This window comes from Pelobates fuscus, chromosome 8 (genome assembly GCF_036172605.1).
Source record: "Pelobates fuscus isolate aPelFus1 chromosome 8, aPelFus1.pri, whole genome shotgun sequence".
Taxonomy (NCBI): domain Eukaryota; kingdom Metazoa; phylum Chordata; class Amphibia; order Anura; family Pelobatidae; genus Pelobates; species Pelobates fuscus.
In genome coordinates this window covers 76759024-76776350 of record NC_086324.1, presented here as the reverse complement: position 1 = coordinate 76776350, position 17327 = coordinate 76759024, and the positions used below count along the sequence as shown (strand labels likewise).

The 17327-nt window shown below is 41.6% G+C and overlaps 1 protein-coding gene across 2 annotated transcripts in view; it reads right to left on the bottom strand.

Annotated features, from left to right (window-relative positions):
* ADAM23 (ADAM metallopeptidase domain 23) overlaps positions 1-17327 on the bottom strand; it is a 221656-nt gene that overhangs the window by 75601 nt on the left and 128728 nt on the right. For both annotated transcript variants that reach the window (XM_063430077.1, XM_063430075.1), the window contains exons 7-8: positions 9869-9941; positions 2251-2327 (exon numbers count right to left, since the gene is read on the bottom strand). In XM_063430077.1, the coding sequence (XP_063286147.1) occupies positions 2251-2327; positions 9869-9941 (150 nt within the window). The remainder of the gene's footprint in view (positions 1-2250; positions 2328-9868; positions 9942-17327) is intronic.

The window sequence follows — 17327 nt, the reverse complement described above, 5'->3', positions numbered from 1 at the left end:
CCAATAGTTCAAAATAACCTGGGTACACATCAGCTCCGATTTAGAAGCTTTATTGAATTAAAAGAAATGAAGACATGTTGGTTTGCACTAGGAGACCTTTGTTAAGTCCTCACTTGATTTGACACAGATCTCATAGTGAGGCCGAAACGTTGTCTTAATTCTTTTTGATCCAATAAAGCTGCCAAATCGAAGCTGTACTATTGGAAATGAGGTATATAAACATAAATCTAATTACACAATGAACATGCACCGAAACACATATGCATCACATATTTTCTTGAATCACGTTTTCTTTGATTCTCATGGACTCTCGCTTTGTTCACAGGACCTGATTGATTTAACATTTCTAGTGATATCTAATCCATCCTTGATCAAATCAAGTGGACAAGATTAGCTCTACTGTGAGTTTAAAGTTTGCTAATGGGCAGCAATCACCATGATCCACCAATCCAATGCTTCTCAAAAGGAAGCATTGAATCCAGTGCTTCTCCATGAGAAGCATTAACCATGTTTGGCATCAGAACACAAAGATCTCCAGAAACTGAAGGTTTTAGAGAGCAATTACCTCTAATGGATGTTTGTCTAAAAGTCACTAGATGCATCTTTTCAGCCAGTTGTAAAGATTACCTTCACAGAAATGGCAATGTGGTACATTGTCCGAGAAAAGGGGAAACTTTTCTGTGGGCCAAAATGACTACATAAAGATGTAGATGTTTTGGAGCTGAGAGTGTCCCTTTAATAGTAGGTGTAGAATCCACCATAAGGCAGATAGTTATGGTGAGATGGATGCCTCAAAATCCATGCTTGTGACAGAAGTAGCCTAGTATGGTCGCAAACATCCCCCCACCCCTCAAAAAAAGTCTGACAAATGCAAGCAAATTGCGTTACTATGTGTAGCCATATACTCACTTCCAAGAAATGGCTTTGCTAAAGGGACTCTAGGTCCTCATTACCCCAATAAGACCCCAATAAGAACCAGAAAGGGTCACAGTCAGCTCCCAATTACTATATCTAATGGGCAAAGGAGGGTAATCATTACCATTTATCAATGCTAGTGTTCAGGCAAAAGCCCTGTAGTCAGTTTTTTCACCCCATTGTGATGTTGGGTAGGGTTCTCAAAGCTCCCTAGCCCTCATAATTAAGGACAGGGGATGTCCATTACTACCTGTAGATCACCCATACACCAGGTACAGGAATGCTCCAAGTCTGGCCTGGATGCAGTAGTGCCCCTACCCTTCATAGATTTTCAAAGGAGTAGGTAGAAACCATTTTTTTCTGCTGGTACTGTTTAGTTTAGTTAATCCTGTGGAGTATGGATTGTTATTAAAATACTGGCACTATAATAACCACAGGTAAGATGTCAATGTTTGTGCTGTGATGATGGTGTTGGTATAAAGGAAATGAATAGCATTTTGGAGTGGAAAGAAGTACCACCATAGGTTATGATGGTTTTAATGAGAAATTTAGGACCTGCATTTTTCTCTAATTAGAAAGTTGTGTGTAAATAGTTCTTTGTGATTTTGAAAATTAAACAATGAGAGCAATAATAAGGATCATATATAGAATAACTAATTATATAATGGTAAAACTTACAGGATAAAAATAAATATAATTAAATTTAAATTAGACTTGTATTTTGGAAAAAAAAAAAGCCATTAAACGTACTTGTAATCCAGATCAAACCAGAGTCAGATAATTAATCCTCATGATCTCTGGTCCATTTAGATTCTTCATAGAGAAACATAATGCATGAACGCATGAACAACAAACGCTACAATCTACCAATCTATTGAATTAAATCCAATACATATATATATTGAAAAATATATATTATATATAGAAACATTACCTGCTTTTGGCATCATCATGCTATTCATGATAACGCCAGACCCGAAGACCTTCAAAAACCAACAGGTTTAAGGAGGAAGGGCCACTAGTGGCTTGCTGTCTAACAACCATTAAAGGTATGTATTTATCAAGATGCAAACATTGTTTCTTCTCATGAAACCTAGTATTTTACATTGTTCAAGAAAATACATTTTCCTCCTTAAGACTCTTAAAGGTTTTTGTCTTTGGGTACAGCATTTTTACACAAGAACCACTACATTATAAAGGACAAGCCAAATTTACTATTGCAACTTGCAAGTAGTATATTGTAAACACATAAAACAAGCACTTATATTATGGAATAAAGAAAACTATTTCTTAATTTATTTTAAAAAGTTTATTTTTTGTGTACTTTTTACTAACATTTAGTGCTCTTTTCCGTCTTCTTCTTAGCCATTGTGCTTGAGATGTTTGCTGTCCTATATCCCTTTCGTCATCATCTGCCAATATTAAAAAGTGAAAGAAAATATTATCAATAAGAGGACATTATATACCTATTATGGTCTAATAGAGTTAGATATTACATAAGTATCATGTTCATGGCGGTATTTGCTTCTCAGTCAGGTGCAACATTAATCAAAATGCATATGTTGAAATGCAAGCCACTCTAAAAACTGCTGTGTGCATGTGCTCACTCAAAGCGCAGGATTGGCTGGTTCATAGGGATTGCCATAAACAGTTTGAGCAGGTAGCAGGTGGTTTATAAACATGGACAGCTTAGTAGAGAAGATAGATTTCCACATATGATGTCAGTATATAGAGGATGGACTCTGGGGACAGGAGATTAAGAAGTAAATAAAATAAAATAAATTTGAAGGATTTAATAGGTAGGTTGCTGGGAGAGTAACCATAACAATAATCTGTAGTGATTATGGAGTTTGGAGTGTCCCTTTAACAGGAAGACATATTTCAAAAGAGTGATTTCTATAATATCAACGGACTAATTTCACAATTACTTTTCATTAAAAAAAAAAATACCAAAACATTACTGCTATTTTGCACATATATAAAAAATCCTTTGATTTAAGTCCAAAAATCTGGAGATTTAATGAAAAATTGTTGAAGCTTTAGACAAATAATATCCAGATGCACTTTAATTCCATACACTGCCATGGCTAAGCTGTGCCTTATTGGAAATGCCTGCCAGCATTGTCTTGGCCTGACACAAAAACCCAGCAGCAAAATTGGATGCAATTGGTTGGAGCTATTTCCTGTTTGGCCTGTTAGATCTGTCTAGCTAACTAGTGGACTGTACACCAACAAAGATAAATAAGTTGCAGGCACGGATAGCCTACCCTTAACAGCTAAAACCAACCCTTCCATGGTCTACCTGTATATATGACTAATAAAAAGTGATACTATTCCCTAGGACACACCTATTATCAAAAATTCATGATAAAAACACTATGGCCATAAATTGTGGCTGAGGCCTCAGGGAACAATTTGTAAACCAGGTATGCTCTAATTATCACATTACATGCAATGACGTGTGAGGCCAATATAGTGCATGAAAACTGTACAATGATCCCACTCCTTTACTACCATCTCAGAGTTTTATGGAATAAAGGGCTATTATTAAACAGTAACAGAGGGTATTCCCAAGCTGCCCACTTCAAAAATTATAAACACAGTCATTCTTATATAAAAAAAAATGCTATAATTTAATAGAAAAAAGGACTGTTTATTAAGTCCTTAAGATAAGAGAAAAGGTAAGTTTCAAAAATAGTAATGATTTAAGACATACAGTCAGTATTACTTCCCTCCTCTGCCTTAACAGGATACTACCAGCAAATTTAACATATATAATGTGTTATTTATTAAGTAGTTTTAATCGGCAGAAACAAATTGTGGCGGAACCAACCTCGCCACTGTGAACTGGAGAAGCCTGGTTGCTAGCCTCCTGCCCTGCGACTATGGCCCTGGGGTGTATTAACCCTTTAAGAAGTATATTTGGGCACAATGGATGTTTCTATGCTGTTCCTGGCCCTTTAAATACTTGGGAGCTGTGTTACCACTTTTAAACTGGCACTTCGGAGGCAGTCGAAGTGCCGAAGTTGTCGAAGTGGCCGCCATTCGACAAACGAACACGTGGCGGCGGCCATTTTAACTTATTCGAACGCGGTCATCGGTGTGTGCAGCCAAATCTATGGAACTGTTTCTGGCTACCCAATTGCACAAACACCGCTGACCCGTACCGACTTCGACACCGCGGCTGGAGACTAAGTCCCGTTCGAAGATTCGAACGCTCGTTCGAATGGGACTTAGTCATTTTCCCGTTGTAAAATAGACCGACCACACAGCCCAAATCCATGGAACTGTTTTGGGCATGAAAAAGTGCTTGCGGACGGTCATAGAGGACTTTCAGCTAACTATTTAACCCCTGGATGGAATTGGCTGAATTTTGGATATGTGTGTAAGTAAAGTATGCTGATTATTAATATGGGGGTTTTATGAAGATTGAATGTATAGTTTTAAAGTTATAAAAAGGTATAAAAAGTATAAGTTTTTAGCTTGGAGATAATTGAGTAGATACAGTAAGAAACTCAATTATCTCCCAAGCAGAGGGGAGGGAATATGTGGGATGTAACCGATATCTGATTGGTTAATGCCTAATTGCCTGTGGGCGGCTCCCTTGCAGTGGAGCACTGCATAAAAGCAGAGTACCTGCCATTAAACATGAGATCTACTTTACCCTCAATTTGGAGTGCCGTCTCTTATTGGGGGAATCTGCTACAAGGGATTGCTATGCTTGACATATTCCCTTGCTAAATCACTGCTAAGTTCTTGTAAGCGCTGGTTCCTGTTTTGCTCTCTGGAGGAGTCTACGGTGGTTATGGTGTCTGCTGCAGTGCTTGAAGTCCTCAGGAAATGCTTGGAGCATCCTTCAACGGAGGTACCCAGTCAGCGTGCCCGTCAATCCGTTACACAAATATCTGTTTTATCTTATTAAATTGATAACAAACTATATGCATGCATGTGTCTATATTTTCTCTTTGTAATTATAACAATTGGTTCCGTCCTCTAGAGAGGACCAGCCTAACAGTGAAGGGCTATGGCCAATCAGAAAAGAGGGGGAAGGGAAAAGACGATGTAAGACAGTGTTATAAACTACCATTCATTAGTTAGAAAATACCATTCCAAAGAGGTGGGTGAAACATGTTGAGTTGAGGGGATTCTAAAGTTGCACTTTGATGCTGTCCATTTGACTGTAATGTAAGGTCTACACAAAGGAAATCCCCAACAATACAAGGGAAATTCCCATTGATTTGCTGGAGGTAATGCTGCAGTACTTCTTATTTTGTAGTTTGTGGAATATACATATACTGATTAAGGTTAACCATGGTCAAAAGTTGAAAAGGAAGTTAAAGGATCACTATAGTGTCAGGAAAACAAACTTGTTTTCCTGACACTATAGCATCTTTAGGACCCTCCCACCCTCATGGTCCCCCTCCCTTGGAGCTGAAGGGGTTAAAACCCCTTCAGCCACTTACCTTTATCCAGCTCCGGGCTCCTTCGGCGCTGGTGACCTCTCCTCCCCTGCAGACGTCAGCTCCCAAGCGGAGCGGAATGCGCATGCGCGGCAAGAGCCGCGCGCGCATTCAAACAGTCAATAGGAAAGCATTTCTCAATGCTTTCCTGTGGACGTTCTGGATGCTGGATGCGAATTTCGCATCCGGCGTCGCAGAAGCGCCTCTAGTGGCTGTCAGGAAGACAGCCACTAGAGGTTGGATTAATCCTGCAATGTAAACATAGCAGTTTCTCTGAAACTGCTATGTTTACATCTGAAGGGTTAAAACCTGTGGGGACCTGGCACTCAGACCACTTCATTGAGCTGAAGTAGTCTGGGTGACTATAGTGTGCCTTTAAATATAAATGTATGTTGCTAAAAGATATATTTCTAAGTCTTTCATATTACATCCAAATAAAGATGTATGGAAAGTTTTTTAGTTAAGTTTTATGTCTTTGAATCTTTTTTGTGCAAATTATGATGCTAAAAACATCTTTCTATTTTTATCCCGTATATCAAGTATTTTAGGTATCCATTCTTATGACGTTACACTGTGGCATCTCTGTTACCAAACAGTTCAGGCACACTATCGTCCGTGGGTTTCTTTTTACATAATCTGCACCACTAAACTGCTCCACTAAATGCTACGACTCATTTTTGGTAGCGTATGCACTGACAATGCAGGCAGGGCCGGCCTTAGGGGTGTGCGAGCTGTGCGGCCGCACAGGGCGCCATGGAGCAGGGGGCGCCCGGCGGCCGCACAGCTCACACATGGCCGGGAAAAAAAATAAAATAAATTGCGGCAGGGGCGGGGCTTAGCATGCGGCGGGGGCGGGGTTTAGCGTGCGGCGGGGCGGAGCTAAAATGCCGTCTAACTGCTGCAGGGGAAGCAGGAAGGAGTCCCTACTTCCCCCAACAACCAGAATCCAGGAGCTGCACTGCCTGTCTGCCTCCACAAGGAACAGAGGTAACTATGTGATTGTCTGCTTGTGTGTTTGTGTGTGTGTGACTGTCTGTGTGTGTGTGTGTGTGACTGTCTGCCTGTGTGTGACTGTCTGCCTGTGTGTGTGTGTGTGACTGTCTGCCTGTGTGTGTGTGACTGCCTGCCTGTGTGTGTGTGTGACTGTCTGTGTGTGTGTGTGTGACTGTCTGCCTGTGTGTGTGACTGTCTGCCTGTGTGTGTGTGTGTGGGTGACTGTCGGTGTGTGTCTGTGTTTGTGTGTGACTGTGTGTGTGTGTGTTTGTGTGTGACTGTCTGTGTGTGTGTGTGTGTGTGTGTGACTGTCTGCCTGTGTGTGACTGTCTGCCTGTGTGTGTGACTGTCTGTGTGTGTGTGTGACTGTCTGCCTGTGTGACTGTCTGCCTGTGTGTGTGACTGTGTGTGTGTGTGTGTGTGACTGTCTGCCTGTGTGTGTGACTGTCTGCCTGTGTGTGTGTGTGACTGTCGGTGTGTGTGTGTGACTGTCGGTGTGTGTGTGTGACTGTCGGTGTGTTTGTGTGTGAGTGTGTGTGTGTGTGTGTGTGTGACTGTCTGCCTGTGTGTGTGACTGTCTGCCTGTTTGTGTGACTGTCTTTGTGTGTGTGACTGTCTCTGTGTGTGTGACTGTCTCTGTGTGTGTGACTGTCTGCGTGTGTGTGTGTGTCTGTCTGCTTGTGTGTGTGTGTGACTGTCTGCCTGTGTGTGTGTGTGTGGCTGTGTGTGTGTGACTGTATGTGTGTGTGGCTGTCTGCCTGTGTGTGTGTGTGTGACTGGGCAGACTAGATGGGCCGAATGGTTCTTATCTGCCGTCACATTCTATGTCTGTGTGTGCGCGTGTGTATGGCTGTCTGCCTGTGTGTGTGTGTGACAGGGTGCGTGGGAAGGGGGAAGGAGGGGGGGGAAGGAGTGGGGGAGGGGGGGACGGGAAGGGGGGCAGTGTGAAGATTTCTCGCACAGGGCGCCCAAAGGCCTAAGGCCGGCCCTGAATGCAGGTTATACTGCACTCTGGTATCTGGTTACTACATGATATTCTATCTATCTAGTCCTCTGGCCATACTCTTATTAGTAATTATTCTATAAAGGGCAATGAATACCAATATCCTGTGAGACCTCAAGGAAGAGACAAAACAAGCTTCTTCTTGGTAACTCAAAAGAACCTAGACAGTTTATTGTCGAAACCAGCTATCTTACATAGATGACAGTATACAGTAAAAAAAACATTGCACAAACATTTTCACAAATGGGAATACAGAACTGGGCAAATAGAACTGCAAACTGATTAATTACACTAGTTCTTCCCCCACCTGTGCAAGTCCACCCTGACAACAAAAGGTTATCTTGATTGGCCAGGTATATATATGGACCCACTGTCCCTGCAGAGCAATCTCTGATTACTGTATATTACCACAGCCCTTTGCTGTAGTAGATAGCATGTAGACTTGTTGACTCCCACAGCAGGTGGTCACTCACAGTAGAGAATCTAACTTGATCAATCGACACAATGCATTTCACACTTTACGATACTTTATGACTGCATAGAGAGCAGCTGTCCCTCCCCCTTTCTTGAATACACTGCTCCGTATATAATACAGGTACACACAACACATAGATGTCTATATGCATTGCAAACAGTCACAAAATGGTGCAGTGAGTTTTCCGCTTGTTCAGAAAAAAAAGGGGGATCAGGCCATCCATCACAATTCCTACTTAATGTAGCCATGTATTCTATAATATAATCTTAAACTCATTATGTAGGTGCTGATCCATAGGGTCCTCCTGTCACTGTGTCCCTGTAGATGTGAACTACAACTGTAGCAAAGAATCTCACCAGCAATTAGGCAGCCTTCTCTGATGTCTGATGCATTTTGACAGACAATAGACTTTATCAAAGTGACACTTCGATAAAGCCTATTGTCTGGCGAAACGCGTCAGTGTATTTTCCTTTGTATGATTTTATTCCTAATAAAAGTAGTATATTATATACTTACCTTGGACGTTCCTAGCTGTTCTTAGAAGATTTAACAAAGAGGACTCTCACTTTGAATTTCTTGGTGGGGAACACATCACCAAAGCCATAAGGAACACATTTTTGCTCTCCTCTTGTGAGTACCTCTTCTTTTATTACTTTTATTACCTTTCATGAGAGAGCACTATATTTTGTTCTATTTCTTTTATATATCACTCTCTTTGGTGATTTGTTACTACTGCGCTTGCAAGCAAGGACTACTATATGCCTCAATTAGGAATAGATCCACACACATCCTATACTGAATATCAGTCCAAGGCTCTGTCAGACCAAGATTAAAAGCATATCTACAGGCGGGGATTGTACCGCACAGGCGCAAACATTTATAGCTGATAAGAGGCTACAAAAAACTGCCTCACTTATTAAAGTAACATACTATGCTACATTTCCTGTCCTTTTATTTTGCATATTGACTTATGCTGATTTGGACTTGAGGAAGCTGCATATAAAGCAAAATGGTTTAGGCAAGTGGGAAATTATTGACTACATTTGCAATTCTATTCAATGCAAAATAAAGTTATTCCATGTATATACGTTGTGTTGGATGGAAGGGTTTATAGAATTATTCTCTGAGGTTTAAAATTGCCCCTTACTTAATGCAGCTGAGGGAAAATGCATGAAAAATAAATATAAATAAATAAATATATAATATGTTCAAAGTAAATGACCCCTGGCTGCTGCAAATCTGCAGCAACTCGAAAGTGATCATAATTTGTGTTCCAATCCTGGCTGTCTCATTGATTTGAATGGGAGGGCTCTGCATATCCCATAAGCTCCTGTTTAGCAGGAGTTGACAACATATGTAAATCAAGTAGTATAGTTCACGAAGAGCAAGAAAACTGTGTCACAACTTCTGTACTGGCTCTCTGAATAAAACTTACAAGTGAGACAACATCAGTTATGATGTTATCAAGTTCTTGTACAATCAGGGAAAATCACAGATCTCTAATATAACTGGCATGGGAAGAGTATAGCATAACAGATATTTGGAAACAACATCTAAACTGAACAGTAAACGTATAGTATATTGATCAATTGATACCAATGTACACCAAAACCAGTTCTTACTGCTCTGGCCAATGTGAGTCTAACACCAAGCCTCCCTTAGAGTCATTTTACACAATCACAAAGCCTTATGTAGTTTTATCTGTTATAAAGTCATACATCATTAAAAAGTAATTGAATAATAAAATGTCACTTGTAATGGAGACTAAATCAACATGATTTGCTGTGACCAGCAGCCAGTTATACTGACATAAGGATGTTGGCTCAGGAAAGTGAACATATAATGTTATCTAAAGTAGGATCTACTGACATTTACTATTTCCAAACTAAAATTAAAATATATTGCTAGGCATACATATATGATTTTTTAATAATCGTTTGTACAGTTGACATATTTTCCTGTAACTCCTTTGCTGCCCTAAGGCTTTCAGCGTGCCCCTTAGACTTGGAAAGGTTAACTTACCTAAATTGTCTGGGTGCTTAGAGATTTGGGACCCTCGAGCTCTCTCTATGATGTGCGGTCGACTTGTGCTTTCCTAGGAAACAAAAAATCATGGGTTTATGAACATGAGTCAAATCAAATCACGTCACTAGCAGCAAAGCTATTGTAGGTTAATGTAAGTGAATATCGGCCTTTGCCTTAAAGCTATATCAGTTTCATAGACTGTCTAAAGAGAGCTACAGTTAAGTCTACACACTAAGGAACATAAAAAAAAATGGAATAACATAATTGTTGCAAGTGTTCCTATAGAAAATGTATCCTTGCTAATCTGCCCATACTCTTCTTTGACTGTGGGGTATATTTGTCAATAAAATGTCTGATTATATTCAAATTTGCATCTAAAATAGATTTGTTTTACAGTATAGTATAAATTAAAGATATTGTGCATTAAAAACTGTTTGACACATACCAGAGTTGGCCAAACAGTTGTAGATTTACAATTTCATGGGAGCTAAATTCCTAGTTACCTGATTTTGTGGTCCCCTTGCCCACCGTGTGTTCAGTTTAATTTACAATTTCTAAAAATCTGCTAGTATTATGCAACTTTCCCAGCTCCAAACTATTAGATATTTTAATAGGATGTCACCCTAAGTTAAATGTGATTGCTAGTGCACTTGCATGTGCTCAAAATAGAATTTGCTAATGCTTAAAAATAGCCAATATTAGTGCAATATGTCAGGCATGTGGTCTGTTATTTAGGGACCTTTGTTTTCATGTTTGTAATGATTAATGTTAGTGACTACTATTTCCATTTGAATGCAATAGATTTAACATTATACATATAAAGAGTGTTTCTTTATATCAGTGTGGCCAAGATATGATTTGTATAATACAGAGTACGTAAGTCGAAAACTAGGAGCCTGCATAAACTGGCCCCCTCCAGAGTGGGCCATCAAGGTATCTTACAATAATTCATATTGTCCAGTGATCCATATGTAAGAACGTTTTCATGCACAACAAGGGGTTATATATATATTATAATGTCTATTAAGCATTTTATAAGCATTAAGCGTTTTGGGTGACTTGACACCTAATATAAAATAAAATATCTATATGCTTAAAGGCATTATAATTCTCTCATTTTAGTTAAGCACATTTGGGGCATTTCTAGGGTAAATTGGACCTTTAGCTGTAGAAATCAAATAATTATTTTGATTCATTTTTCCACTTGGTTCCAGAAAATATGATTTTAAAAATTGTTAAAACTTTCATGAGAATATCTTTGTTGTATTGGAAATTAATCAAATAGTTAGCTACAACATACATTGAAACATTTGAGGAAGGTTTACGGGCACAATTTGAATCCTTTTTTTCATTGTACACAATGCAGCCATGAAGTGAGGAAATCCATTTTCTCATCTGCTATTACTGTGTATTGTGTGTGTGAGGATATTTCTGTATTGTAATATTCTGGCAGTACAATGGTTAATAACTAAAAAATGAAAGCTAAATTTATCCAAGCAATGAACACTTAGCACCATGATCTATGTTGCTGTCAATATGATTAATATCCGCAACCTAAAAATGTGCTGCAAAGGGCCAAATGCACCGAGGTAATGATGGCTATTCATTTTTTAATGCTGATAAACAAAAAAAAAGAACAAATTTGTATAAGTGCTTCTACGCACAAAAACCTATTTCTATAAATCTGTCACAGAATAAGAGATACAAAAGATTCAATGATACACCTATCAACATCATCCCGGAGGCATGTAGGTCATACCTATATTGCATTCCTATACTGACGGTGTACAAAAGAGTGTGATGTTGTTTATTTGGGGTTGCAAGAATGTACACTTGGCACTACCTGTGATGACTTGCTCTAAATCTTGAGTATGTTGGGTAGATATAAAAAAAAAAACTGAGTGCACACTGTTTCCCCTCAGAAAAATAGCCTACAAGCTATGGAGGTCAAGGCGTGTCAGACAAAGTCTCTCTCCCCTACGCTCAGGAATGACACCAATTGTGGGCAACCCTACGTTCCAGAAGTTCTGTGGCGTAGCATGGAGAATTTCCGATGGTGGTTAGCAGGTGTACTCGTCTCACTCATCTCTTTGTTATAGGGGATGTAGTAAGTTGGATTGTTCTATCATGCTTGGTGGACCTGTAACTCAAATGGACTTTTAATAGAAAAAACAGATTCCCCCCCAAAAAGAACATAATAGGAAGCACCTGTGTTGTTTAATAGGGATGTGTAATGTTCCCCTTATACAGTTTTTCTGTATTAATGTTTTTCTATTTTACTATTGGGTCTGGAAGCGGGCACCCAACATGAACATTAACAAGGCAGTTCTACCAATTATCCCAATTTACCATTTTATGGTGCCGTTCAGACTTTGTTCCCTGCTATTAAGGACATCTGGGAACTTTCCACAAAAATCACAGCGTGAACACATCATTAGACATGCTCACACTGCATTTGATTGGCAGGCAGCCTGGAGCACATTCATGCCAAGTTGACCTGCCAAATTTTGGGGGCAGCTCCGCCCTCTTTTGGTGTTGCTATAGAGGCACCCCTAGTCGGCCCCCTTTTACCTCTCCCACCGGAGTCCTGCTTTGCAGGACATTGCATGTTTATTTCAGTACAGAATGCACAATCAGGATGTGGAATTCTCTGCCTGAAGAGGTGGTTTTATCAGAGTCCATACAGATGTTCAAACAGCTACTGGATGCATACTTGCAAAAACAGAATATTCAAGGATATAATCTTTCAATGTAGGGTAATAACTGCTTGATCCAAGGATAAATCTGACTGCCATTCTGGGTTCAAGAAGGATTTTTTTTCCTAGCTTGTTGCAAAATTGTGCTTCAAACTGGGTTTTTTTGCCTTCTTTTGGATCAACAGCAAAAAACAAATGTGAGGAAGGCTGAATTTGATGAACGCAAGTCTCTTTTCAGCTATGTAACTATGTAACCTGTAATCATGGTTGATTATATTTTACTCGTTATGTGTTAAATTATATGTATATTTTAATATTACTTTGTATTTTTAATATTATATTGTGTATGTTAATATAACTTTGTATTTTTAATATTGTACTGTAATCTATTGTAACAATGTAATGTATGTCAGCCCAGGATATACTTTAACCCCTTAAAGGACCACTATAGGCACCCAGACCACTTCAGCTCAATAAAGTGGTCTGGGTGCCAGGTCCCTCTAGTTTTAACCCTGCAGCTGAAAACATAGCAGTTTCAGAGAAACTGCTATGTTTACACTGAGGGTTAATCCAGCCGCCAGTGGCTGTCTCACTGACAGTCACTAGAGGCCGCCTCCGCGATTCTCACTGTGAAAATCACAGTGAGAAGATGCTGATGCCCATCGGAAAGCATTAAGTAATGCTTTCCTATGGGCGGTTTGAATGCAAACATGCGCATTCGGCTCTGACGTCGGCAGGAGGAGGAGAGTTCTCCAGCGCCGAGGGAGCGCTGCGCTGGAGAAAGGTAAGTAGCTGAAGGGGTTTTAACCCGTTCAGCCCAGCGGGAGGAGGGCCGTGAGGGTGTGGACGACCTAAGGACTACATGGTGCCAGGAAAACGAGTTTGTTTTCCTGGCACTATAGTAGTCCTTTAACGACTGAGCCAAATGTACAAGTTGTGATCAAAACAAAATGTAAACAAACCACAGAATTGGACTTTATGTCTGTTCGACAATAATATGTCGATATCCAGCGGCCACAGCGCCCAGCTACCACTGTTCCCCACCGACCTTCCCTATGCCCCACAGCCCCAGCCTATTACCCACCGCTTCGAGGCACACCAGCAGCAGGTTCCCACCAGAGGATGATGGCACAACCAGCCTCCCCATGCTTCCACTGCCAACAACCTGGCAACTACAAGAAGGAATGCCCCCAGCTGAATAACATCCGCTTGCTTCGCCCCATGGTCGGACAACCCCCAAGGGCCACTGCACACTCCTACCAGGCTGCCCCATGAGTTAGTTACTTACGCCTCAGTGAAGATGCCTACCCTGTCCTACATGATGTTAGCCCCGTTCAGGCTGCTCACGAGAATAGGGCACACCACCAACAACCCGTCAAGTTGAACGGAGGTGTGGTCCAGGGGCTAAGAGACACTGGGGCCACTCTGACTCTAGTCCAAAGCCAGCTTGTCGCTGAAGCCAACCAGAATAGAGGAACAGTAGCTGTCAGAGTGGCCGGGGGAATTGTCTACAACCTGCCCACCGCCTATGTCTACCTGGATTGGGACACTGGAGACCGGGAAGTAGAAGTAGGACTCATGGACCAGCTCCCCGCCGAAGTACTACTCGGCAACGATCTGGGCTCCCTCATCTCCACCTTTGTGGCCCCACCACACACACCGCAGAGAGCTACCCCATGATGACCAGGCAGCAAACCTGCACCATCCCGGGCAGCTCACACTCTGAGGCTCAGGCAGGCACACATGCCACTTCCCACCCTCCAAGGTCCCGTAAGCGAGCCCCCCATGGCAATCCCTCTTGGGGAGGAGTCGTATGGCGTTTCGGCTCACCAAATGCTTCATCTGGCCAGGCATCTCTAAGGATCTGAGGCAGTACTGCCAGACCTGCGATGTCTGCCAGAGAATGGGGAAGCAGGGCGATCGGCACAAGGCCCCGCACATCCCCTGTAGAGACTGGCTGTCACTGCGATCACATGCTGCAGATCACGGTAATTGGCCACCGGGGGACTTCCTGGGTTGCCAGGCATGCCCCCCCGACCGCAATTTGCAATGGGCGAATGGAGGCAGCCATGTGTGCCAGCCAATTCATTAATTGGCTGACACATTGTAAAAGTGATCGCAGTGACTGGCTGTCACTGTGATCACATGCTGCAGATCGCCGTCATTGGCCACAGGGGGACTGCCTGGGTTGCCAGGCATGTCCCTAGACCGCGATCTGCAACGGGCAAATGGTGGTTGCCACGTGGGCAGCAAGAACGGCGAGGACGTTCTATGCCGCCCACTGGCGTTTAGAGCCAGCCCCTTAAGGACGGCATAGAACGCCTGCCATCCTTAAGGGGTTAAAATGAGAGAAACCTCTATGTTTTCTTCCTGATAAAATATTTATATAATTTACTAAAGTAGGATTTGTCGGGAATTCAAGGTGAATTTCAAATTTAAGACCAACTGAAAGCATAACCAAACTGAAAGCATAGATGTCTTGGATATTTTTGTTAATTTATAATGGCCTTAAATTAAAAATGTATTTTGAATTCACTTTGAATTCCTAATTCTAACTTTAGAGAATAACCATGTCAAAGCTTTGACTAAATTAACATAGGGTCTAATGGAACATGAGCTTCAAACCTATCCATTTTCGTGGCTCAAGTAGAAATGAGTAAAATAATTACCCTTATATATTTTTGTTTGATAACCAATCACACTATTTGCTAGGATTTAGACTGTCAAAATAATCAAAACATCACACACCTCTTTTCATCTGTATCCAGACAAACAGTGAAGGCTTCGCTATGACTTTATGAATTGTTATGGAAGCTACATTTTCCCACAAACTTGAGCTTGACAAATGGATCATGGCAAATGCAGCTCACAGTAGCTTTTATGTCATAGGTTACCCAAGACTGCTATAAGATTAAAAGCAAAAAATATACATTCTGTAAAAAAATTATTTGGTGCATTATTTAGTGGGTGTATAGATTTGTATCCAATAAATCTATGCACAGGCACACAAAACCTGGTAAAAATTGATATAACCAGCCCATAATCAAAGTTTTCATTTGGCAGATTGACAGAAGGCAGAGGTCACGGCCGTCTTTAATGCAGGGGAAGTAGGGGGAGGCAGAGAGGAGGGGGTCAGTCGTGCATTGTGGCCCTTTAACAGCATGATGGGGCCCCTTGCTTTTTGGCAGCATGGGAGGAAGTGACTGCCGTGAGTCACTTCCTCCCAGAGAGAGCCAAGCAGGAGAGACTAGGGAGGCAGAGAGGAGGGGGGCTTGGCCTGTTTTGCCAGTCGGCAACCCCCACCAGCCTCAGCCACCACTCTGGACACCAGGGAAGCCACCCTTCAATGTTGGAAATGGGAGGTGGATTTAAAAGAGTAAAGTTTGTGTGTGTGTGTGTGTGTGTGTGAATGTGGCAGTATGTCTGTGTTTCTGTCATTGTTGTGTCAGTTTTTCTGAGTGTGTGTGTCAGTATGACTGTCAGTGTGTCTGTCATAGTATGTCTTTCTATCTGTCAGTATATGTGTGTGTCAGTATGTCTGTCAGTGTATGTGTCAGTATGCATGTGTGTGTGTCAGTAGGTTGTCTGTCAGTGTATGTCTGTGTGTATGTCAGTATGTCTGTCAGTATATGTGTGTGTGTCAGTATGTTTGTCAGTGCATATGTATGTGTGTGTGTGAGTATGTCAGTATGTGTCAGTGTGTGTCTGTGTGTGTGTGTGTGTATGTCTGTCAGTGTGTGTGTGTCAGTATGTCTGTCAGTATGTGTGTGTCTGTCAGTATGTCTGTGTCAGTATGTCTGTCAATGTGTATGTGTGTATGTCAGTGTGTCTGTCAGTGAGTGTCGGTATGTTTGTCAGTGTATGTATCAGTATGTCTGTCAGTGTGTGTGTCAGTATGTCTGTGTGTGTCAGTGAATATGTCTGTCTAATTATGTGTGTCAGTATGTCTGTCTGTGTGTATGTGTCAGTATGTCTGTCTGTGTGTGTATGTGTCAGTATGTCTGGCCGTGTATATGTCTATAAGTATGTATGTGAAAGGTGTGATTGCATGCCAGGGAGTGGGGGTGGGGAGGGGGGATCAGGGTCCAGGGGGCCCAATAAAATGCTTTGCCCTATTAATTTTATAGATGGCTCTGGCAGAGGTGGGGCTACAAATATCTTGGATCTGTCTCTGTCAGTCTTTCATGCTGAAACACTGCAGAGACTGGGTCATTGCACTATAACTCATTCAGTAGGCTGAAGTGGTTATAATGCTTAGTGTAATCCTTTAACATGCATGTAACTGTTTAAATCCTTACTGGGTCATTACATAGATTTACATGTAAAATAATTTTTGAGAGAGCAGTCTATATTGGTCAACTGAAATGTTTAAAGGACCACTATAGTGCCAGGAAAACATACTCGTTTTTCTGGCACTATAGTGCCCTGAGGGTGCCCCCACCCTCAGGGTCCCCCTCCCGCCGGGCTGGATGGAGAGTAAAGGGTTAACATTTACCTTTATTCCAGCACCGGGCGGGGAGCTCTCCTCCTCCGATCCTCCTCCTCTCCTCCCATTCGGCTGAATGCGCACGCGCGGCAAGAGCAGCGCTCGCATTCAGCCGGTCTCATAAGAAAGCATTATCAATGTTTTCCTATGGACGCTTGCGTGCTCTCACTGTGATTTTCACAGTGAGAATCACACAAGCGCCTCTAGCGGCTGTCAGTGAGACAGCCACTAGAGGATTTGAGGGCTGGATTAACCCATTTATAAACATAGCAGT